This window comes from Bacillus rossius, assembly GCF_032445375.1.
Source record: "Bacillus rossius redtenbacheri isolate Brsri chromosome 9 unlocalized genomic scaffold, Brsri_v3 Brsri_v3_scf9_1, whole genome shotgun sequence".
Classification (NCBI taxonomy): domain Eukaryota; kingdom Metazoa; phylum Arthropoda; class Insecta; order Phasmatodea; family Bacillidae; genus Bacillus; species Bacillus rossius.
In genome coordinates, this window is record NW_026962012.1 from 2,285,419 (window position 1) to 2,310,349 (window position 24,931).

General features: G+C 37.1%; 1 protein-coding gene across 1 annotated transcript; it reads left to right on the forward strand.

Annotated features, from left to right (window-relative positions):
• The first annotated feature begins 5,935 nt into the window (after positions 1 to 5,935).
• On the forward strand, positions 5,936 to 22,627 carry LOC134542552 (glutathione S-transferase 1-1-like). Its single transcript, XM_063386912.1, has 6 exons — positions 5,936 to 6,051; positions 12,370 to 12,515; positions 13,937 to 13,995; positions 16,108 to 16,249; positions 19,604 to 19,768; positions 22,144 to 22,627. The coding sequence occupies exons 2-6, from the start codon at positions 12,375 to 12,377 to the stop codon at positions 22,285 to 22,287; spliced, it is 651 nt and encodes a 216-aa protein (XP_063242982.1). The 5' UTR covers positions 5,936 to 6,051; positions 12,370 to 12,374; the 3' UTR covers positions 22,288 to 22,627.
• The last annotated feature ends 2,304 nt before the right edge of the window (positions 22,628 to 24,931 follow it).

The window sequence follows — 24,931 nt, forward strand, 5'->3', positions numbered from 1 at the left end:
TTTTTAAACTATATTTATTTTTAACTTTTTAGTTTGATATTCTTTAAAAGCATGTTTTTTAGTTTTTTAAACTATATTTATTTTTAACTTTTTAGTTTGATATTCTTTAAAAGCATGTTTTTTTAGTTTTTTAAACTATACTTATGTATAATTATAATAGGGAAATGAGTTACCGACACTACCTATTACCATCTGAGATAACTATTTGGAGTTGCAACGTCACAAAGAAATGGTAAAGTCTCTCCGAATCATTTACAGTTAGATGTATGGATATAATATTAGAATTTACCGGGGAAAAAAAAAAAAAACATTTTTTTTTCGGCGTGGCCAGGAGTCGAACCCATGATCGCTGAATCCGAAAGCTGACGGCACAGAAGTCGCGCGCCTTAGACCGCTCGGCTAACGAACGTAATGTAATGTTTGGGACATTTTACAGTGATGAGCACTCACTCTTAGTCGACAGAGTTACAGACGGACAGAGTTACAGACGGACAGACAAACATACAGGTGAAGCTAATATAAAGCATGTAAAAAACGCCGTGGACAACACAGCGACAAACAGACGAATCCAACGATGAGACTAGGCTGCCTACTGTTTTCGTCTGTACTGTGAAATTTTATCGGACTAATTGTTGCACTGTGCTGTATGTGCATTTGACATTTGACATCGGCTGATTTCGACATGTTTATGTGGGTGTTTGTGTACTCATCTTTCTTGTCCTTTATTGTGGTGATTTCTCTATGACATACATTGAAAACAAGCAGCGGCGAACGTACATTTTTTTTTTTTTTAAATCACGAACTGCTATTGGTTATTCTGGCCCGACATGTTGGCTCAGTGATTAGGACTCCTGGCTGGTGGGGTGTGAGCCCAGGGTTCGCTACCTGAATCGGATTTTTTTTAACCTGTGTTGACAGTAACCTTCTCGACTCAGAACTGGGTGTCGTATCGTCCCTTCAGCTCCACACTGCGGAAGGCAACGACGAGCCTTCGCAGCTTCAGCTCACCTCGGTCATCTCCCCGTCGCCATGTCCGGGGCACAGGCCAGCCTCCGCATAGCACAACTCATCGTCTTCAGCTGCTAAGCAACAACAGAGATAAGTGCTTAAGAGGCCCGCCTCGTCAGGGGTGTATCTGTGTTACTGAGGCGCATAGGCAGGATTGGGGGGGGCACTTGCCACCCCAAAAATTTTAGAGAAAAAAAACTTTTTTGCAGGTGTTGATAGTTACCTCTCTTTAGCGCTGGCGCACGGCGCAGCATCACTGTGAGTGAATTACACTCGTTCCAAGTTCGTTGTTAGTTCCAATGTCACCGATAGATAGCAACATAGCAGTAAAAATAATAAATTTCGTATACATAAAACAAAACTTCTTACATTTGTATTACGTCTCACGTAAAATTAATACTCAACGTAGTAAACCAACTGCGGTAATTATTTTATGAGCTATAATTTTAATTTAACTTCTAAAACTATTATATAAAAAATAAATAATAATTCACTTAATCATCGGTGATACGAAGTTACCCACACAGAGAACCTTTCTGCGTATGTACGTACACATAAAGTATCTCTATCTGTGGGTAATAATGGGATACGGGAACAGAATAAGTAAAGTTAACAGAAGTGACATTAGACAGATTTTTCATTGTTGTTTTTGTACCAGCTCTCGGGGCGTGCAGAAATTAAATGTAAACACGGCCGCCCAATAGTTCTGTAATATATCTATCCCGAAATAATTCATTTGAAAATTGTATGCGTCATAATACTTACTTGGTAAATGTTTCCTCAAAAAACTTGAAATAAGTAAAAATTTTAGTATAACATAACATCCACATTCAGTGTAAATCTTTGGTGCCATGACAACAAAGAAATAAACGAGTTCGTTAAAAACCACACCATGTTGCTTCTGTTAGGCCTACTTGTTTATTCTGTGACACGGGTCAAAACAGTGAAAGTGAATTGCCAAAAAAAAAAAAAAAATTTGTGGTAGGCTATGTGTCAATTGTACGTCATAACATTTCAACGTAATACACATCAAAATTATTTCGGGCCGGCCCGAGGGAGGGGGGAGGGAACAAAGTGCACTATTTATCACTTTCCCTCGTTTGTCCCATGTCTCATTACTACCCCAATACTTATTTTTTGTTTTGTTTTGTACTTTAATACTGCCATGATAACCAAAAGTTATTGACAGAATCACAAAACCACTTAATTTATACTTGTACTAAATTGTCATATATAATATTTTTATGTAATGTTAAGTCGGTGTGTTTATATTTCAAGGCTCAACTAAAAGGACAGAGTTCACTACTGACTTTTTTTGGACCAGTCAGTAAGAAGAAGCGAAATGAGAGCTGTCAGCAATAAGAGTATGAGCCATCTGATTCGTTTTCTCATCAACTACCCGCTCCTTGCCCTCACTTGAGTGACCGTGATTCTTCGTCTAGGGCTGAATCTGTTTCCAAACCAGATGTTTCCGCTTTTTTTACTAAAGACGACTCTTGTGTGCTTGACCAATTACTCAGGAACGAACGCGATCCCTGTCATCATCCATCTCTAGCTATGAAATACTTCGAAGAGGGTCAATTTCAGCCTGACAAGTTAAAATTTCATTTTACGGTTGGTCGCAAATTTTGGGCTGAGTGGTACAAAACATATACTTGGCTGGAGAATAGCCCACTGAACGACAAAGTATACTGTTTCATATGCCGACTATTTCACCAATCAGTCACGGTAACAACAGCTGAAAATGATTTTACAGTCACCGGATTTTGCAAGTGGAAGAAGGCTACTACAGCTTTCGAGAACCATCAGAAGAGTAACACACATATCAGAAACAAAGTGAAATTTGCTTCACGTCAACAGGCCGAAAAATATGGAAGCATTGCCGAAAGGGTTATTGATAAATATTCCAAAGACGTTCAAGAAAACAGACTGTACCTACAAGTAGTGTGCAAAACCTTGATATTTTGTGGAAGGCAGGCAGTTGCCTTAATAGGTCACGATGAGACCACTGCTTCAAAAGTACAGGGAATTTTTTGGAGTTGATGGAGCTTCGCAGCAAAGATAGCAAATTAATAAGACAATTCTTCGCTGATCGACACAAAAACTTCCAGTACACAGATGGAAAATTTCAGAATGAACTGCTAACCATTATGGGAGAGCAAATAAAGACTAAAATCACTGATAAAATAATACAGGCAAAAATATTTGCTTTGATTGCTGATGAAACACAAGATATTCCCAGACTGCAGTAAGTAGCTGTTGTGATAAGATATGTGAACGACAATCTAGAGGTTCATGAATCGTTTGTAGGATTTTACTATACAGAAAAAACTGATGGTGAATCGTTAGCAAATCTATTGAAGGATGTTTTAACTTCTTTAAATTTGGAAGTAAAAAACATACGAGCTCAATGCTACGATGGAGCATCGAATATGCGAGGGCCGTACAAAGGAGTTGCGGCAAGAATCCAGAAAGAAAACCCTTTGTCAATGTACATTCACTGCAATGCACACGTTTTAAATCTCTGCATTGTAAGTTGTTGCACAGGGGTAACATCAATAAGGAATATTTTTTCCAATGTACAAACTTTGTACAACTTCATCGAAAAATCAGGCAAACACCACGCAATTTTTGAAAAAATTCGCAAAAGCACAACAGTTTTCAGTGTTGGAACAAAAACATTGAAGTCTCTGAGTGACACCAGATGGTCCTTTCGTGTTGAAGCTGTACGTTCATTACTTGACAATTTTGAAACTTCATTGACAGCTTTGAGCGAAATCGCAGCAACTGATCATACCTTTGGTGGCAAGGCCAGTGCCCTACTTAAATGCATGGAAGATTTCAATTTTATGTTTGATCTTTTGTTGTAAAGAAGAGTTCTTTCTCAGTGCAGCATCCTATCTAACTCCCTCCAAAGTGGTAGTGTGAGCTATGAAACAATAAAACGTGTGGCGAACAGCACTATTGATGTTTTGCTTTCTTTTAGGACAGATGCCTTTTTCACTCAACTGTTCAATCACTGCACTGAGGTAGCCGAACAGTATGGTTTCCAGCCAGCACAGTTACCAAGAAAAGCAGTATACCACGAAAAATAAATGGTGGTAGTAAAACTCCCTTTGAAACTGTGGAACAGTTTTACATAATTACGATACATTACCCTCTACTTGACATTCTTGTCCAAGAAATACGAGACCAGCTGGATGAAAACAATTTAGATGTCCTAAATCACCTGAGTAACATTCTAGGTGAAAATAAAATTAACGCCTCTAGTGTAAATGTTGTTTGCAACTACTACAACTTAGACAAGGAATGCCTCGTGGCAGAACTGCAGTGTTTTATAAAATGGAAATTATTAAGAACAAGTCCATTGAAGAAAGAGTGGTTGCATCTGCATGTGTATGAAATAACGTGAAACATATTTTTCCATTAATTTTCGAATTGTTTCGTTTGTATCTTACCATACCTATGAACTCGGCTTCTGTGAACGATCCTTTTCATGTTTGAGACGGTTAAAAACATATTGCAGGAATTCTTTAGGACAAGAAAGGCTCTCTTCTTTGGCTTTGTTAGCCATTGAAAGAGACATAAAAATTGACATATCAGATGTGATTACTGCTTTTAATTCAAGTCGAAAGCGAAGATTACATTTTCAGTGAATGAGAAAAAGTAGAAAAACTTAACTGAAATTGTGCGCTATTTACAGTAAAATGACTACATTTTTTGTTACTTATGTCACTATACTATATTTTCAGTAAGAAAAAACCTTCGCAATAATAAGGCTTCATATATTATAATGGGAGTAAGTGTTGAAATCATGGGTTTTTTATTGAGATTAAATCCCTCTCTTTCCCCCACAGTAATTTCTACATTAACGCGGCCGAAAACTGTTTAAATAGCACCATTTTGCACCTTGAGTTCAAAATTTTTCCGGGGGAGGGCCCCCGGACAACCCGCTTTATTCGCTGGGTTGGTGTTACTTCATTTTCCCGTTGCCCCCCCCCCCCCCCCCCAACAATAATGCTGAAATCCTGCCCCTGCTGAGGCGGGATGATAAGCGCTACGCTCGCTGGTGCTTCTAGCGCGGTGTCTCCTCTGGACTGGCGCGCAGTCTTCTCGTCGTGCTTAGGAAAACTATAAAATATGGCAAAAAAATGCAAGCCACTTTAGTGCTTTCAAGATTCTTTGCCGGTTGTTTTATGCCTAAAAATTACTCTGAAAACATATTTTTTAGCCATTTTAACTCTTCTAAAATTACTATTTAAAAACTTTATCCGGAAAACAAACTACTTCTTGTGGCCCTCAGCGAACTCTAAATGCTTTTCGTAAACAGACCCCACTCAAATATCTTGAGTAGTTTACAAATCGCGTTGTTGTTCCTGAAGCTCTACACACCGTATGTGTGCACAGGTAGGCGGGGCCCTTAGGGTTCTCAACACAGATTTTACAAAAATTCATAATACATCCATATTTAATTGGTTATAAAAGATTTTTTTTACTAAACAAATCCTTAATTCAATTCTTTATTTATTTATTTAAAGACGAATTTTTATGTCAGTCCAAGCATGTACTGATGGCATGAAATCATTTGGTATATAATTTTTGATTATCAGTGCAAAATTTTGCTTAGTTTTTCAGTGCTATATTTGCATAAAAACAATTTGGATAAACTAAAAAAAAAAAAATTGTTAGGACCACTAGACCACCTGGTTGGATACTGCCAAATCCAAATTCCTAGGTAAGTAAATGTTTTTTTTTTTTTTGGGGGGGGGGGGGAAGCGATTTTTTGGTTAAATGGGTGGGGGAATGGGCCGAAACGGGGTTGGGCACCCCTGGTTATCTCTGCCAAGACGTCCGCAGCGCCGGTCACCAGACGCGTGTCAGAGGTTATCGACCGTGTGCGTATGAATGTATGTAGATCCATGCGAGCAGCTGCCTGCTATATAGCAGGAGGTCGTCGCCGCTACTGCTCTTTCCGCTCCGCGCCGCCAGAAGTGCTGGACGCTACGACACTCGTTCCATCGCCAGCGGACAATCCTCTACCAGGTATGCCACCTCACCCCCCCCCCCCTCTCTCAACGGTAACATTCGCGCTTAGACTTTAGTGATAATGTACAAACACGTCTGTCCTTTCGTCGTTGTGGTGTCCAGAATTATATATTTAGTCACATCGCTGTGTTCGTCTGTGCGTCTCTGTGCTGACCTTGTGTTGTTCAACGTAGTTTTTTGTATTTATTTACTTTTCTTATTGAAACTGTCTCTTCATCCTAATACCTTCCACGACATTCTCTGAAAACTCTATGCATTAACTTTTTACGTTAGCTGATTTTTCCTTGTTGTTTTCTGTGTTTTTGTGTTCATCTTTTTAGTACGTTACTGAGCTTTCTTTATTACATACATTGTACCGAGAAACGGCGTACGTCCAAAAAAAAGCTTTTTAAAATCAATATACTCCATTGCAAGAATCATTCAAATAACGAAATACCGTTAACCTTTACACGAGAATGTATAGATAAGGGGAAAAAATATATTTCCGCACCAGCGGTTTCTTCGTTGTTGTTTTCGGCCGTCTGCGAGAGAAGCCATTGCCTTGTTTTTTTTTTTTTTTTTGCATTGTCATTCAAGACGCGTTTGCTTCCACACAAAATTAGCTGTGATTCTTGTTATGGCCGACGTGAACGTGTTCTTGAAAGAAACTGAACCGATCACGAAACACAGGCGATGCTACTACAGGTGTTTTGAGGAGCCCGCCTGGTCAGGGGTGTGTCTGTGTTGGTGAGGCGGGATGATTGGTGCGACGCTCGCTGGTGCTTCCAGCGCTGTCTCCTCGTCGTGCGTGGGGCTACTATGACATTTGAGTGGTACCCATATCTAGAGACCGGAAAAATTCGCGGATTCATTTCGCGACAGGCTAGAATCCAAATACATTTGCCTTTTTATGCTTCAGTGATCGGGCCACATTTTATCGGAAGGACTTTGGAGCAATAGAAAACCTTCAATAAAAGAAGTTACGAATCAGAAGCATCCCAGTTGACAGGTGTCACGAGTCAGTGGCCAGTGAGCGAGTGTGATTTACTCAGGTACATAAGTGATCGTGGAGTCTATCCCGGAGGTAATTGAAACCGCGAATTTTTCTGGTCTCTACCCATATCATTATATGGCGGAGAAATGAAAATAAAGGAGCAATACAATTTCCTGAGGTGCTTTCGTAAATCCTTACTGGAACTTTCATGCCTAAATATTATTCCGAATACATAGTCATTTTCAGTCTTCTAAAAATAAAGTTTGAAAACAAAATGCGGGAACATAAATGCCTTCAACGCATTCTCAAACGATGTTTTTTTCGTAAACAGGCACCATACTCGGATATCTAGAGCGGTTTTCTAAACCCGTGGTTGGTTCTGAAGCTATGCCCACCTTAAGTGCGCCTACATAGGCGGTGCTCTTAACACACAGCTGGTTACAAAATAATTTCACGAAAAGTACACGGCAACCAAGGTATAGAATCACGATTAAAAAATAAGTTTTACTAAAATATTCGTTAGCAATAACTATTTTTTTCACACCAAAATTATATATATATATATATGAAAGGAATGAGTTCTAAAGTATTTCAGCAACATTTCCAACAAATATTCCCGAACGTCTGCAGCAAAAGTAATAACCTTACTCTGAGGTTGCGTTCTGCTAACGGCAAGTTTTCATTACATGTCCGATGTTCACATAAATTACTTTTAGGGAAAAATTTTCTATTTTATACTTAAGAAAAATATCCAATGGTCAATGGAGTTATGGTTATTACGCGATACAGAATAAAACTTTCAAACGCTTTAAACATTAAGCTAACTACACTGTAAATGTTCTTTTGTAAATGGAACAGAAATATTAATGTAAACTTACAGATATTTTTCTATTTGTACTACATCGGCCCCAAAAGAGTATCTAGATTGCCACGAGACGTAGCACAGAATATGTGGCTGTCCAGGTGTTGTGCCGTTGACGTTCTGGTCACAAGGCCAACACGTTAGCAAGTTGTAGTTTCTTAGCTAACTTTATAAGAATGTAATAATGCTGAGTTGGTTATAGACTTTATTAAAAGTAAAGCATGCCTTCATTACATTTTGTTCTTATTTTTAAATAATTACTGTGCATATTTAAGACCTCGATCTTAAAATTTTTAGTTTTTTGGGTGTAGAAGGATGGGGGAGACGTACAAGCTTTTATTTTCGATAAAAAATGACTTACCCGTTCCTCGACCATGACTCGAACCCCAACTCCTTCGCACCGAAATCGGGTTAAAAGTATGGAAGCGGTTTTTAAATAGAATAATTTGGCTGGGAAAGAAACTGTTGGAAAATAAATTACTGTAATATTGTGTTTCTAAGTTTTTAAATTTAAAAAGAAAATGTTAAAACTACTCAGAAACACAATCCTACATATAAAAACATTTTCGTACGTTTTTTTTCTCTTATGGACATGTTCTCTTCGCAATACACAGTGTGATATTTTTTTCTGCGAGTTATGAGACAAATAGCTGAATCGGACCTAACAATATTCATGTAAAACCCTTTCCCGTCTGTGTCTTAAAAGTAAGCAGGATCATTGGTTTGTCACTTAATAGACACAATTTAGGATACAAGCCATTACGGTGTAAATGATTTTTCAAAAGTATTATTTCAAAATAACTTTCTCATTTGAAATTTACTTTTGAAAATCCAACACTTTCTTACTCTTAGGTCTATATTTGAATTTCTTATCAATACGATACTGCACCAACGTGTGAACTTTCTAGCCTGCGGCTATTAAAATTCAGCCAACTCGTGCGAAAACAGCGCGCATTGTACTTTCTAATTTGATTGTTTGCAAATCACATTGTCTCACCACGTGACCTGAAATACAAGCCACGTCGATGAGTTGCAAAAATAACGGCAAGGCAAGCCTCAAGGTTCAGCCCTAAGTAAAACTTCTGCGCATTCTTGCTCAAATTTTGTGCGCAGAAAAAAAATTATCTGTACTTTTTACAAAATATTCCTTTGGAAACCACTTGCCAAGAAATAGTTTTAATATTACATGGAAAATATTGTAACTCTGTACAACACATATCTTTAGTTATATTTGTCTATATGAAATACGTTTTTCAAGATAATAGTGAGTATTATTACGAAAATAAGAATTTTATTTTATATTTTAATATATGTTTTATTTAAGCATAAATTTTAAACCATGTAAAAGATGACTTGACTTTTTTTTTTTTGTTTTATTGTGCTTATTAATGTGCGCTGTTAAATCTGGAAAGCTATTCAGATAACGGTTTACAAATAACTTTGACTATTGGAGGTAGCCTACTGGTACAACACAGAGCATAAATACTCGGACAATAATCTGAACCCAGTATAACTGCTAACACTATTTTATAGTGAGTCAGTTTGTTTTCATGTAACTGTACAAATACCTGTAATTTTATATGAATATTTATGCTACATTTACAAAAAATATACAGTGTACAATTACACATTATCTTACGTTAATACGGTTGCAGTATTAATTATTTATATAAATGTTTATTTGTGACGTAACGTAGGTACTTTATTTGTTTACTCATTAATTTTATAATATTCCTTTTATATATTCATACAATTTTACGATAGCACATACAAAATTATTTTCCTAAATTTTAGTTCTTTTTTACATTTTAGTTATTAATGTTATAATATTACTTTTATATTTTCATCAAATTGTAAGAGAGCATATACCAATTTATATTCCAACCTTTTGTAACTATAGCCTAAGTTGAGGTAGCTAAATTCTGTCTGAATCCCATAGTAAACAAATTTCGTTTAGTGTTATATTTAAAAGTATTGCTTAAACTTAAAGGACAGAGTATATTTAAAGCATTCCCGTATTATTCTTCGACTCACTTTCAATTACACTTTTCTATGGGTATTTTTATTTGTTGTTTGACTGTAAATATTTATCAACAATTTATCAATATGTAAATGCATCTCATTAATGAAGAAAATAAATTAAACCAACAACAATTTGAGCACATAGATGTTTATATTAAATCGTTGATAACACACATTAAACTAAAGCAAATCATGTTCCCTGTTAATTTGATGCAGTTTCGCCATTGATGAGCAAACTAGATTCAAGTAACGCTACACTTTTATTGGCTTAAAAATCGTTAAGAACTAGCACTAGCATATCTACTGTCTACAATTACTTAGTTTTGACGGCTCACGGATTAGCTCATCTGGTCCGTAATAGTTGAGTATATTAAGAGGAATTTTTGCTTTATATTGAGGTTTTGGAGGTTGGAAAACCTGATTCTCATTTTTGTGGATGTTTTGTATAAACCCTTTCTATTTTAGGCTAGGCATACAAATCAAAATGAACTAGAAAATTACATAATTTTAAATTATCAGATTATCATTACATATTTTATAAATATTATTATAACAGACGACTTTGTTTTGTGACATCTCTTCGAGTCATTTATATACATAACAATATATACTTATATATTAATTCAAGCGTATGCATGTGATATTACTACCGTAGTTCGTAAAATATGTATTATGATGTTGGTTTGAAAATAAAAAATGTGATCGTCTTACCATCACTACGCGTACATCTGCGAAGACTTCTCAAGTGAGTTTTAAGATAGTAGTTAGGAATATTAACCATTCAAGGAGTACCAAATAATTTAATTCATTTTCCGATATTCCACACCTAAGAATAAATTAGGGTAGGTTTGTATTTGTAAAATGAAATTGCTATAAACGAATATACTAAAGATGAAGGTAAGAATTGGACATATATTAATTACATTCATTAAGTTACATAGTGCGTATTTTACATTTTTTTTCAAGTTCGACTATTAAGAAAGTGAAAAGGGATAAGTTTGGTTTTACGAAGATAAATTTAAAAAAAAATAGGCTAATCAAGTGGAAGGCATGGGTATTAAAACTAAACATACAAAAAATTTAATTTTACTACATTCGGAAACCTCATCCCTACATCTCCCTTGCTTCTTACTACAGCGTTGTTTACAGAAAAGTTATTAGTCCGGTTAGTTTGTAATGTTTTTATAGCCAGTATTTACGCGAAAAAAGATGCGGGAACAGCTAGTAATGCAATAAACTGGAAAACATACTAAACCCCGGATTTGGACCTGGTTTTCAACAAGAAATATTATTAAAACACTGTAAATTTTGTTAAAATTCATTAAACAGTTAATACCCAAAAGTTCTCCGTGGTGTTTGTGAACTTTGGTTCACGCCATCTGCCACAGAAGGCAGCACCGGGGTTTTTTACACATTTCCGTTCCTTGCTATTTCCGTTCCTTTCATGAAATTACGCCAATCAAATGCCGTGCGCCGAGAGCAAAGATTTTACATAAATATGGCGTGTGAGACCCAAGAGCGGCATCAAAATGAGCCCGAATTTTATTTAATTTTTTTTTTCGAGAGTATATTTATGTTAACTTAAATACTTTAATTCGTGTGTTAAGTTTTCTTTTATCAAAAGTTTTATGAAAGGACTAATGTTCAGCATTTGAGACCATAAACTTGTAAATGTTCCTAGGCGAATCTCTGAGTAATTTAATGTCATATTTGGCAACGGTATCCTACCCACCCGAAAAAAAAACCTTCCAAGAGCCGCAAAACCCTATTTGACCCTCCATTCAGTCCATTGTTACGCTGTCCGCCATCCATCCGTGCATCACGTGGCCTGCAGCCAACCGGATGGCCCAAAAAATATATCCGCCCGTACTGTGGAAAACTCGGCAAGCTCTAACTTCTGTCGGGCACACGGACGGATTATATCTATGGTTTGGTTGCACCACTCAATTGTCACAAGAATACAAGCCTGTGGAGGAGTTCGTATTTGCTTGTTCAGATGTTTTGCATAGTAACTTTTCAGTGGTTAAAACTCACGTTCAAACAATTAATTCATGACACTGAATTTTTTACTTTTTTTGTAGCTAACTAAAGCTATGTTCATTTGTAGGAGGTATCCTGGTAAGGTAGGGACGGTGTGTCTCAGGCCGAAGCCTATACACGTAGTCATGCTGGGATTAGTCATGCAGGGAGATGGTCGCTTGCATCGTATCCTCTGTGCGGGGATCGGCCAGCCGTGGCAGCGATTGAAGCCCTGAATAACTACCCTGTCTTAAATATAGATTAAAAATATGATAAGATGGGCCCAGGTAAGACCTGCATAGATAGACACATGAAAACCCTGCGTACAGACGTGCGGAATGTATGCTAAAAAAAATCCTCTGAGAGGAAAAAAATGGATTTTTGGGAAACATATTGTGACGGACGGATGAAGTCATGAAAGACGGGCCACTGGTTGCAGCCGCCATGTCGCTGGACTTCTACTACGTGCCGCTGAGTCCGCCGTGCCGCTCCGTGCTGCTCGCAGCGCGGGCTGTCGGCGCCAAGCTCAACCTCAAGCTGGTGGACCTGGCGGGCGGCGAGAACCTCACGCCGCAGTACCTCAAGGTCAGTCCAGTACTTTCCAACTAGATCTAGTACTTCTATCTGTTTTTTTAGTGGTCTAGTACATTTACGCTCAGATCTAGTACTTTTTTCCTTTAATATATGCTATTACAGTCAGTGGCGTAGCCAGGATTTGTGTATGGGGGGTGTTAAGAAGCAATGCTCCCCCATATTAAAGCGGAGGGGGGGGGGGGGAAATTTGGATTTTAAGGTGTAAAACAGTGCTATTTTAGCAGTTTTCAGTACTTAAATTTAAATATTGTAATGGTAACAATTTTATTAATTTTAATATGAAATTTGTTTGAGTGATGAATAAGAAATGAATTAAACACCCCCCCCCCCCTGGCTACGTCCCTGATTACAGTAACTCCAATATGTTTTATTATTAAGTGTAATTATTTTTAAAAACTATGGAATGTATGTGTGTGTGGTGTGATATTTAAGTTAGAGCATTGCAATGTCATAATAACTTCCTAAATTGTTAAAACCATAAAAAATTATAATATGGTACTTTTTTTTCAAATATAGTACTTTTTTTCTCGCCTAAATTGGTACGAAATATTTTTTTTTCCCTTGTGGACACACTGGGTCAGTCGCTGGCGCGAAGCCAGCCGGCCAGGTTTCACAGTTTACAGTCTGCACGCGCTAACCACCGAGCCATGAATAAATAAATAAAACTGTTTAAGCTGTACACATGGAAACGGCGTGCTGTGACGTAGATGAAGAAACTCTTTTTATCTCACCATCGCCATAATGTTCCGCCCAAAACATTGCCTAAATAGTTCTGGACCACGTATGAACATAGTCAGAAAGTATGAATTAGAAACCCCTTAGTTAAACACTGTCACTTCCATGACATACAGTAATTTCAAACTGTTTCCACGATGAAACCACTACACTTCAGCCAGTATTTTGGACGTCTAACCAACAAGGCGGAGATATGAGTTGGAAAAAAAATTGTTTTTTCAGGCTACAGTGTAATGAAGCAGACGTAGCCACCCCTTGACTGTACACTACTTTTAGTTTTACATTAAGTATTCTATTTTCTATCAACTCTATGAAATTCTCAATATTGTTAATACTTTTAAATATTTTTCTTTTATTATTACGCTTTGCACATGCTGAATTTTGGCAAAACGAAGACGAAAGGTCATGATGAAAGTGGCTGGCGTGCTTCATGCAAGTAATTTCATTCAGTGTTTGGAATTTGTTATGAAATACGAGTGAGTTTGACAAGTATGTATGCGTGTAGTACCACGAAGAGAGAAGGCAAACAGCATTGATGGGCTTTGCTTCAGTCTCTCATCAAATTATTTTCAGACATTATTAATGAGGTGATTTGTTGTTGTTGTGTATGTGTGCATATACAATATTAGTTGACAATGATGGTGTGAGTACTAAAACTAAATCATTAATGCCTCCAGATGAACCCGCAACACACAGTCCCAACACTCAACGACAAGGGTTTCGCCCTGTGGGAAAGGTACGTACATTTTGAACAGACTAATCTTTAATTGTAAACTAGTAATTATATACGAAAACAATATACCTAAGTGCTGTAAGCTTTTTTATCGCTAAGTTGCAACTATTTTATTAGTAACTTCAAATGTTTGACGGATCAAAGGGATATTAAAAAAATCTTATATGTTCTAGAGTTGGTTTATATTAAAAAGGATAAAAGTGTTGGTTTTTGGAAACGATAAGAGTTTTAGATGTTCAACCCTGTGATTTCGCACCCCTAAAATATTGATTCATTGTAAAGAAAGCTGCTATCATGACAAATAAGGCATTAATATACGGCTATAATCAACATGTGAAACCCTCCAGCCAGGTTAACCAGGCTAAAAGTGAGAATTCTCCAATAGTTGCTATGCATAAACCTACTTCTGCAAAATTTGTTGCAATAATAATTAGTCAACCAGTGGTGCAGTTAACATTTGGTTTTGGAGGAGATTTTCTTTTTCAAGAGAAAAATTAAAATCTATCCCTACATTCTCCTCCCCATGCTCTTTATATTATTAAAGTTCTCTAAAAGGCAGAAAGGTGCTTCAAATACAGTCTACATAGTGTCGATTGTTACTGCGAATTCTTTACAACTATGGTAAAATTCTGCTTAACATTTGTAAAAGCAAGTTTTGTAAACCTACACATTGTTTTTTTTTTGTCTCCACGAACTATAAGGGAGGTTTCAACACCCATAAACTTTTTCTTGGATGCGCCTCTAGGTCAACCGGGTTGTAAGCCTGTTACAGTTCCGATAATAGTACAGCTCAGTGTTTTGCAAGAAGCGGAGATGTGTTTGGTATGTATCCTCCCGGCGAGAACTCGGAGGTCAGAGGCGCAAGGACAACAAACTTTATCAGCGACCCGTGGCCGTCAAGTAGCTACTGGCAGTCCTCGGCACGTGAGCCAGAGCTGTCGAGATGAACCAAGGCCCCCGGGGAAAACAATTATGACCCCCTCCCCCCCAACCACAAAAAAAAACTAATGTAAATGTCCCCCTCAATACAAAAAAAATTGGTTGTCTGTAAAGTGGGTTTACGGACGATAGTTTAACGTGACAACGTCATAACAAAACATTGATGAAATGATTGCATACTTTTATGAATAAAAATTGAATCATTTTTATTGAATTATCACTATATTTATGGATACAAAGAAGGAGTGAATAAAATCTACAATTTAATTAATAAATTTACTTTTATTTGCACAGCGTAACGGGACAATGTGCGTAACGGGACAATTTTTCGTACGTGCAGCCGGCGTTCATCGATTTATTTGATGTTGTCACGTCAAAAAAATGAATCTTTCATTACTCGCCAGTGATGGTATGGTAACATCTAACCTCGATAACGAGCGATCTCGTGTGTTCTCAAGCTGCAAATACACTTATGATACGAAAATTGGACATGAATTCCAACGCATAATTCTTTAAAAATAATGCCGAGCGTGATAAGTATATACGCGAATTACGTTTTCAACTATGTTTCTTGCGAATCACACGTAGTTTCCACACCCGCCGCTCGAATTCGTTGCCGGAGCAGCTGCGTCGATTTATAATCATTCCATTTGCAGACCGCAATTTTAAACTACAATAAACGATAAACGCTCTAAAGACTTTTAAAAAATACTAAACCCGGGCTTTGAACCTAATTTTCGACAAGGAATTTTATTAAAATACGCCCCATTTGTTAAAATTTGGCATGTGAAGACGTAAATCATGTCCCCCAGACCTTGTATACCTTGTTGAAACCACTTATGTATGTACTAACATGCTCTAGTTTGTAAGGGTTGTGAGGAAAAACTTAATTTTTTTTCACGCGGGCGACTACAACCACCAGTTCACAAGTGCTGAATTCAAAAAGTAGCCAAAATGAAGTAACAGCCAAAAGCAAGCGGCATCTTGATATTTTAAATCGCAAGATGGTGAGGCATAATCTCCCTTAATATATTTATTTACTATGTAACACTACCAACGTATGTCGGATATATGGCGAAATTCCACTGGCTAAAAATCAACGTTCAACCGTCGTGTGTGTGTGGCCTGGTATGTATTAAACTGTGGAGGCATGTGTGTGGCTTGTCTGCGTTGCAGCCGGGCCATCTTGGGCTACCTCGTGCAACAGTACGCCAAGGACGACAGCCTCTACCCCAAGGAGCCGAAGAGGCGCGCGCTGGTGGACCAGAGGCTCTACTTCGACATCGGCACCCTCTACCAGAGGTTCGGCGACTACTACGTGAGTACCCCCGTTGCTGCCGTCAATCCACCCATTCCTCCGTCTGTTTTCGTGTTGTATCTGTCTGTCTGGATCAACTTACGAATGGGATGAAATAAGAATTTAAGCATATTAAATATTGCCTTCATGCAAAAATAAAAAAATCATTTAACAAAAAAAATTTCGTCAAACATAACAGAGGTATTGGCCAATAGTTTGTGACTAAAATTTGTCAATAATACTTCAAGAAAATATATACCGATAAATGGTTTATCACAACATCGGTATACAAAAACTCACTGACTGATACACACTTAATTCAAATATTTTATGTACAAAAGCAAAATTTTTCTTAATGTTTTAAATGGTTGTTTGAGCTTTATTTATACCATGTTGTAATGATAATGCTACAGTTACTAAAAACTAAAAAAAAAAAATTTTTTTTTGCAAAACTCCGTTCCCCCGGAGAAACCCCCGAAATGGCCACCGCATGGGGAGCCCAAGAAAAGAAACGGGCTCCCCAATTGGAAGCCACCTGGAAGGTTTTTTTCTGTTCCACCCACCGTTTCTTTGGTAGCCTGACTTGTTACATGGGATTGTATTCCTACCAGAGAAAATGCCACCATTTATTCTGGGCAATCCGCCTTGGAGGAGCCGGGGCGCGAACCCGGGTCCTACAAGTCACAAGGCAGGCGCTCTACCCCAGAACAAGAGTGGTAGAGCGGTTACTAGTAGTCTTCTTAACACTGACATGATGTTATTCCACGAGTTTACTGTAGTTTCGTGTGTCCTTAACACGTGCAGTAACATCTAACCTCGGTAACTGACAAATTTATGTGTTCTTATGTTGTTCGTTCAGCATGAATTATGTAATTTCATAACAGTGAAATATAATTTGTATAACTAGTCTGGCAATTTTTTAGTTGATTTCCTGCAAACAAACTTACAGTCAAGCTGTACAATAATTATAGGCTAGTAAAAAAATATGTAAGAGCGTGCACTGTCGATGGTAAATTTATTTTGATAGATTGTGTTTAGTTAAAATATGTGTGTGCTTACAAGCATGAGGTTATTGTATAAACATTTTATATATTTAGTTTTAAAGCCACAGAAAAGTTACTTTTTTATATCACTTTTGGTTTTCTTTTGTTTTACCGTGTTTAACATGCGCAGCTAAAACTGGAAAGCTATCCAAACAACTGTTTGCAAATAGGCGTTTTCAAAATCTTAAATTAATTACTAAATCTATTATAGTGTTTGAGATGTCAAATAAAAAGATACATTTTCATACTTACATCACCGGAAATTATAGGTAATGATAGTACTGACCTTAAATCGATCAGTTTCTGAAGACTAAGAATTTAGATGACACTAGTTTTGTGAGATTTGCTTACTTATTGATAAATATTCACATTATTTGAATACAATATATCATTGGAACTTCGAATACTCCTGAGTACAGAATTCTTGGTAATAGCTTACATCAGGGTTAAGCAGGATCATAAACGTTTTATTTTATACAATGTAACCCTCAGAAATTTAATTAAATCATCGGGATTATTAAACATGAACTTCTTTTAGTACACAACTACAGAAAGTTTTTATTTAATATTTGTGCACGTCGCAGTGACATCGCTATTTAATTATTTGTGATTTTAATTGTAACTTGGTGTTTTTATTTTGGATGTGTAATATTTCTACGTGTAATAGTATAAAACATGTATTATGTTTTAACTGTTACAGTATTAAAAGTTCATTTAATGGTCGTGTATGTTTATTTTCGTCCAAAAAAATATTTTGTACAAAAAATATCCTGCAACAAGAGATTTCACTTTTATTATAATTTTGTTGTTTTAAATTATTATGTTCGAACTTTTCCTTCAATTCAACAACTAAGATATAATAAATTTTTTTGGAAATTAAATTCTCCATACATACTACACTTGATATTTTGAGATTATTACGAAATAATATATAATTTTATTTAAATACATTTTTTTTGCAAACGTACGGGTTTCAAATACTATATAAATACTTTAATTTTTCTTTTTTAATGGTTCTTGCAATTGGGGAGATTGATTAAATATATATACATAATTTAGGACATACGTCATTGCTGATTGCAATGTATGTTATAAGAAACCTCAATAACAGACAAGAAAGATAAATGTGCAAACATACAGAAAACAAGCGAAACTCAGGGAACATCAAAACATAGACAGAAAATTACGTAGAAAGAATTTGTAAAAAAAAAAAATAGGTTGTCTGTAAAGTCGGTTTACGGACGATAGTTTAACGTGACAACGTCATAACAAAACATTGATGAAATGATTGCATACTTTAATGAATAAAATTTAATCATTTATATTTAATTATCACTATTTTGTATGGATACAAAGAAGGAGTGAAATGAAATCTACAATTTAATTGATAAATTTACTTTTATTTGCACTCATTAATTCAAATATGTTTATTAATTTAACTAACAGATTATTTTAACTATAACTTTTATAAATGTTTGCTATTTAACTTGTTCAAATCTGTGTTATTCTGTTAAGGATAGGACGATGATAGGAAAAGTAGGAAATGAATGGGATTGTTTCAAGTTTAATGTGCCTTGAAAAAGTCAAATCGATGGTTGTTCCAATCGAGTGGAAGAGAGATAGATGCGGCGCAAGCGTACAATGAGCGTAACGGGACAAACCGTAACGGGACAATTTTTCGTGCGTGCAGCCGGCGTTCATCGATTTATTAGACGTTGTCACGTCAAAAAACTTTGAAAGTTAACATAATCTTTTTTACATAAAAATAAGGGTTGTCTTAGTAAAGAGCTCGTTTGGTAAAATTTACTTTATGTATTGTGGACTGTTCTAATTTCATGTCATTTAAGGCTGTCTCACGCACCATATTAATTTTTTTTTAATTGTATCGTCATAACTATTATTTAAGGGCTTTCTCTTAAATCCTAACGCGATGCCTTCTTTGCATTTGTCGTTCTCTCGCCAATATTTTCAACACGTGTGAACACTTGCGCGCCTTTTTGCACCCACTATATTACACTTGGTGAATATATGTTGAAGGTATTGGTAACAGAACAAAAAATGCAGGGGATTTATCGCATTAAAAAAATACAGAAACAGCCCTTAACTAATAGCAATGGCGAGAAAAAAAAATCAAAATGGCGTGTCAGACCAAGCCTTAAGATAACATTTTTTTTTTTGTTTTGGCATCAACTGGAAAACAGCATCCGTCAGGCATTTTAAATTCACGAGTGTTTGAACGAAAAATACTGGCAGTAGGTTCGTCTGTAATAAGTAGCGAGTTAAGGCGAGGAGGCCACCGAGAGAGCGCAGCACTGCGCGTGTTCTCCTGCAGTACCCGGTGCTGTTCGCGGGCGCCGCCTTCGACCCGGAGAAGATGAAGAAGTTCGAGGAGGCCGTGCAGTTCCTGGACAAGTTCCTGGAGGGGGAGAAGTGGGTGGCGGGGCCCAGCCTCACCATCGCCGACATCAGCATCGCCGTCACGCTGTCCAGCGCCGAGGTCTGTCGCACTGCAGACCACGCGGCGAACACTCCTCTAACCCTGCAGGAACACTCCTGCAAAGCTGCGGCCACGCAGGGTCTATTCCCGCTTTGTTCGCTGCGCCGAGTGAAACACAGCCAGCTGCATCTAGGGTGTCACTGCCCACACAAAGCTGTGTTCGCTGTGTTCGCTGTGTTCGCCATGTTTGCGATGTCACCTGATGGTGTTTGGTTCTCAGCTATTTTTTTTTCTAGAGCCTAACGAATCCTTTAGCTAAGGGATTCACTAAAAGTGCATCCCAGCGGACAGTGGACGCGGCCATCTTTACGTATCTTCTGAATTCGTTGAAGGGATGCCGATGCATCCCTTTATGCCTTCACTAAAATCGAGATTTCTAGGGATGCGACTCTCGCGTCCACTGATGCGTTCCTACATCCATTAGCTTCGGAATCATGTTATTTAATATTTTTTAAGTTATTTGGCATAAGAATTGTTTAAAACTTAATAAGCGTACGCGATAACTGAAATAGTTACATATAAAACCGTTATTTAAAATTACCAAAAGAGTGAACTTAAACTTATAGGAGTATTAAATGATCTGTGTAAGTATTTTTAATATTTTGGGATTCATAACAAAATTTCTTATTTTGATCGCGAACATTTATAACATCCACTCTAAATTAAAAATTTTAAATTGCTTGCTGTTATTTACGTTTTGCTGAATATTCGTGGATGTCACAACTAAAAATGACTGCGTGCGCATTAGTACTGCCGAGACCATATATCCCTTGCAACTGCATTTGCTAAGGGATGTAGGAATGAGTGTGCCATGGACGCATCCCTATGTATTCGGATAGAGAGTTGGAATAATTTTCTAGATGTCCTTTCTGTCCTTGGTGGCTCAAAGTCATACTTCACGCACTCACTAATCAGTTGACGAAATAGTAGAACAATACTTAGTTATTTATTATATATGTTAGTGACTAAAATAAGGATTCAGAATCATATTGATACTGCTCGGATGATGTGTAATGTATAATGTGCGAGGATCTCGGGAGATGGCTTGTGTCGGTCAAGGCCCGTCTACAATTGCAATGTCCTAAATTTTGTCTGGTGGACACGGATCGCTGATTGGTCCAAGTGACCCTTTGACGTAATCGGGGTTATAGGCGAAGGTCCGAATCTCCCTGGTCGGAATACATTCAACTTGAACTTTTTGTCGCAATGTGTGTCCTTTGGTAGTACAGAAGAAGAACACTCGTGATATTTGTTGCTTCCGGTTCCCGTTAAAAAAAAAGTAAACATAAAATTACTGATATTCATTAGCATTTACTTTTGGGCGACTGAAATGCTACCCCTTGGAAGGGCAGCCCTTCAGGATTTTTCTGGCAATGGTTTGTTTGTACAGCGACTGGAAGGGCAATCCATCCAATTTCTGAAAACATGTTTCTTTAAGTGTTTAAATAATACTGAAAACTTGCCCCTTGGAAGGGCAGCCCATCAGGATTTTTCTGACAATAGTGTTTTTGAAAGGTTGTCTGAATTGATGCCCCTTGGATGGGTAGCCAATCAGGATTTTTCTGACAGTGGTAAATTTGTAAAGTGACCTAACATAACCTAACCTAACCTAAACTAACCACTGTCAGAAAAATCCTGAAGGGCTGCCCATCCAAGGGGCAACAATTCAGACAACCTTTCAAAAACACTACTGTCAGAAAAATCCTGAAGGGCTGCCCTTCCAAGGGGCAACAATTAAGACAACCTTTCAAAAACACCACTGTCAGAAAAATCCTGATTGGCTGCCCTTTCAAGGGGCAACAATTCAGACAACCTTTCAAAAACACTACTGTCAAAAAATCCTGATGGGTTGCCCTTCCAAGGGGCAAGTTTTCAGGATTATTTAAACACTTAAAGAAACATGTTTTCAGATATTGGATGGACTGCCCTTCCAGTCGCTGTACAAACAAACCATTGCCAGAAAAATCCTGAAGGACTGCCCTTCCAAGGGGCAACAATTCATCTCCCCCTTTACTTTTGCCTTACAGAATAAAAAAATAAATATTATTGCACACACAACTTTCACAAGTTAACTAAATATTCAAAACTTAGCGAGTACTCATTTACAAAGCATGAAAACAGTAAACAAAAACAATTATTTTGGCACTCTATATTTACTGCGATATGGTGACTACTTTAGAAATCAGTAGATTCGGACATCACAATTGTGCCGTCATTCACATTAGGATAAGGACACGGAGCGTCTACAGGTACGGACTATTGTAGACGGGCCTTTAACCCCACCCGCAAAACCCTTAGGCCAAAATGACCCCTCATATTTGTGACTCTGTGATGTACTATAGTCACTATGAGTCACAATATGGCTTCCCTCGCAGGTGCTGGGCTTTGAAGTGAGCGCCAGGAAGTACCCGAACGTGGCGCGGTGGTACGCTAGCGCCAAGACCTCCATACCCGGCTACCAGGAGCTCAACACGCCTGGCCTGCAGGACCTCAAGGCGCTCCTGCCGGCCGGCAAGTGAATTGCTCCGCGAGTTGGGAGCGCTCCTGCCGGCCGGCGAGTGAACTGCTCCGGGAGTTAGGAGCGCTCCTGCCAGTCGGCGAGTCAACTAACTGCTCCGGGAGTTAGGAGCGCTCCTGCCGGCCGGCGAGTCAACTAACTGCTCCGGGAGTTAGGAGCGCTCCTGCCGGCCGGCGAGTCAACTAACTGCTCCGGGAGTTAGGAGCGCTCCTGCCGGCCAGCGAGTCAACTAACTACTCCCTCGCCTCATCCGCAGCACGCTCTTGGCGGGTGCGTCTCACAGCTACCACCGTAAACAAACAATAACATAAATAGTGAAATATATGAATAATCCATTGCAATGGCAATATTTTTTTTTCTCACATAACCAATTTTTCCCCCCTTCGGAGTTAATGCAGAAGAGTTATAAACCTACAGATATCATTTAGTTTTAAGACTAAGTAGGCCTAACGTACAGAAAGAGAGAGGTTTTCGAAATAAAACAAAATAGGTGGGTGTATTCATTGGCTCATACATACAAAATATATCAGTAGTATCTATAAAATCATAATACAAATTTTGTATTTTGATGGGGAGATTTTTATTAACGGTTTTTTAAAAATGGTAAGAAACATCGTAATATAAAATATTAGGTGTCCACGGAAATATAGCTCAATTTTAAATAACTTTAAAATTTGTTTGAGGTTTTTTGATGCTTTATCTTTTAAAAAAACTGGAAAGTTTGACGGCTTTTTGGCGAATTTTAGGCAAAGTTTGGCCAAAATTGGGTCATTTTTGGAAAATTCTGTAGGTGAAGGTCAATGTCATGGTCTTACATGATGGCCGCCATGACGTCACAGTCCAAGATGGCGGTCCGGCACCAGGCACCACAGCCAGGGTCAGTACCGGCCAATATATACTACAAACAACCCTGCCTCGATTCGCGCTTTTACACCCGGGGGCGCGGAATACTACCATAATTGAAGTACCTATTCCGCCTGGCCTCTTCGAAAAAGGCGTAAAAGTACCATAACGAAATTCTGCCATATTTTCGTATACACTCTATGGAAAGAGTACAACGGCATTGCCCTCGAAGTAGTGTGTAGAATACTCGGTAGATAGCGCTGTCGACCCTCTAACTGTTTCTCAGGTTAACTTTAAAGCTTACAGATAGCGCTTCTGACGGTGAAATGTTTCCAAAAATTATTTTTATAGGGAACAGCACTGCATTCTTATTGCGACTACATATGGTAGTTTTCCATATACGAAGGAGAATTCTGCCAAAATTTCTTATACATTCTACGGAATGAGGAAAACGGCCTTACTCGTAAAATCGTAATGTAACTAGCTTCATAGATCATTGGTATTTAATGAGTGCAAATCTAACGCAAATATCCAAGGGTTTTCTTATGTAATGTTGTCATTTTTAGGGTGACAGAACACAAAAAAAACTCAGATATTAAGATTTTTAATGTCCATATTAAATTCTTTAAAGTCTACAAAATGTGTTTATAAGATTCTGAAATGCGAGAGAAATATTTTTGTATAGTGTAGTTTTTTGGCACAGGGCAAGCATCTAGGGGAGACATAAGCTCGTACATGGAATGTTGGTGGGCTTTGCACAGGCTTGCAGTCTTCCAAAAATAAACTATGTATTTTTTTCTATTAGGAAATAATAAATGTTACTATGCGTAGCATATTATTCTGCTTATTTAAAACTGTCAGATCAAATTTAAATTCAATTTTTCGTGCCTTACAACGAATTATGACACATAAATAACAACCAAAAACACATTAACACAAGACATACCAATAACTTTACGACAAAACACGAAACAATACAGCACACAGATAAATAAATATTGATAAAGTTAATATTAACTAATTGGTTATTTTGGTTTTCAAAAAAATCTTAAACAGAAACTAAAATGGAGTATACAAAATAAATATTTAGATTATAAAAGTTTTAAATAAATTTTTGCTTTAGTTTTTTTATCAATGAATGTTTCTAGATAATTCAAAAAGAGTTATAATTTTTTACAAATTTTATAGTTACAAATGGTTTTAAAAGTGTCACTAATTCTATAATTGCAAGTTGAAATTCTTAATCCAAACCGAGATATTATGTCTGGCATCAAAAATGGTAATAAAGCGTATATAATAAAATGCGTTTCACTGATTGAACGTTTACTAAATAGAACATGCTAAATTTTTAAAATATTTATTTAAGAAATACTTTCAATTCTATTACAATCATAATTAGTTATTTCATTCCAAATTACGACACAATATTCTACTTCATATCTAATCAATTTGAAGAACGAAGTATACAATCAGGTATTTATGCAGATAAAGTATTAAATTTAATAAGACCTGACATATTCAAGTGCAAAACTAATAGCATTATCTACATGTTGGTGAAAAATAAAAACTTGGCATCCACTATAACTCGAAGGTATTAAAAGTGGACACCACGTTTAATGTCATTGCTTACTATGTGATAATTATAATTAATTGAATTAGTTTTTTTACTAAATGTTATACAATAAATGCTATCGTTTGTTAACTTGAAAACCACATCTGGACAGCTAAAATATTTTGCTGAATAGTTTCACAAACATATTTCCATTTTTTTTTTTTCAGCATCTTTTCTTGATCAATTTCGA

Excerpts from the sequence above, each read along its gene's own strand:
- LOC134542552 (XM_063386912.1), top strand. The coding sequence starts at position 12,375 with ATGTCGCTGGACTTCTACTACGTGCCGCTGAGTCCGCCGTGCCGCTCC. Across the intron at positions 16,250-19,603 it reads AGAGGTTCGGCGACTACTAC|TACCCGGTGCTGTTCGCGGG; the intron begins GTGAGTACCCCC and ends GTTCTCCTGCAG. Across the intron at positions 19,769-22,143 it reads TCACGCTGTCCAGCGCCGAG|GTGCTGGGCTTTGAAGTGAG; the intron begins GTCTGTCGCACT and ends CTTCCCTCGCAG.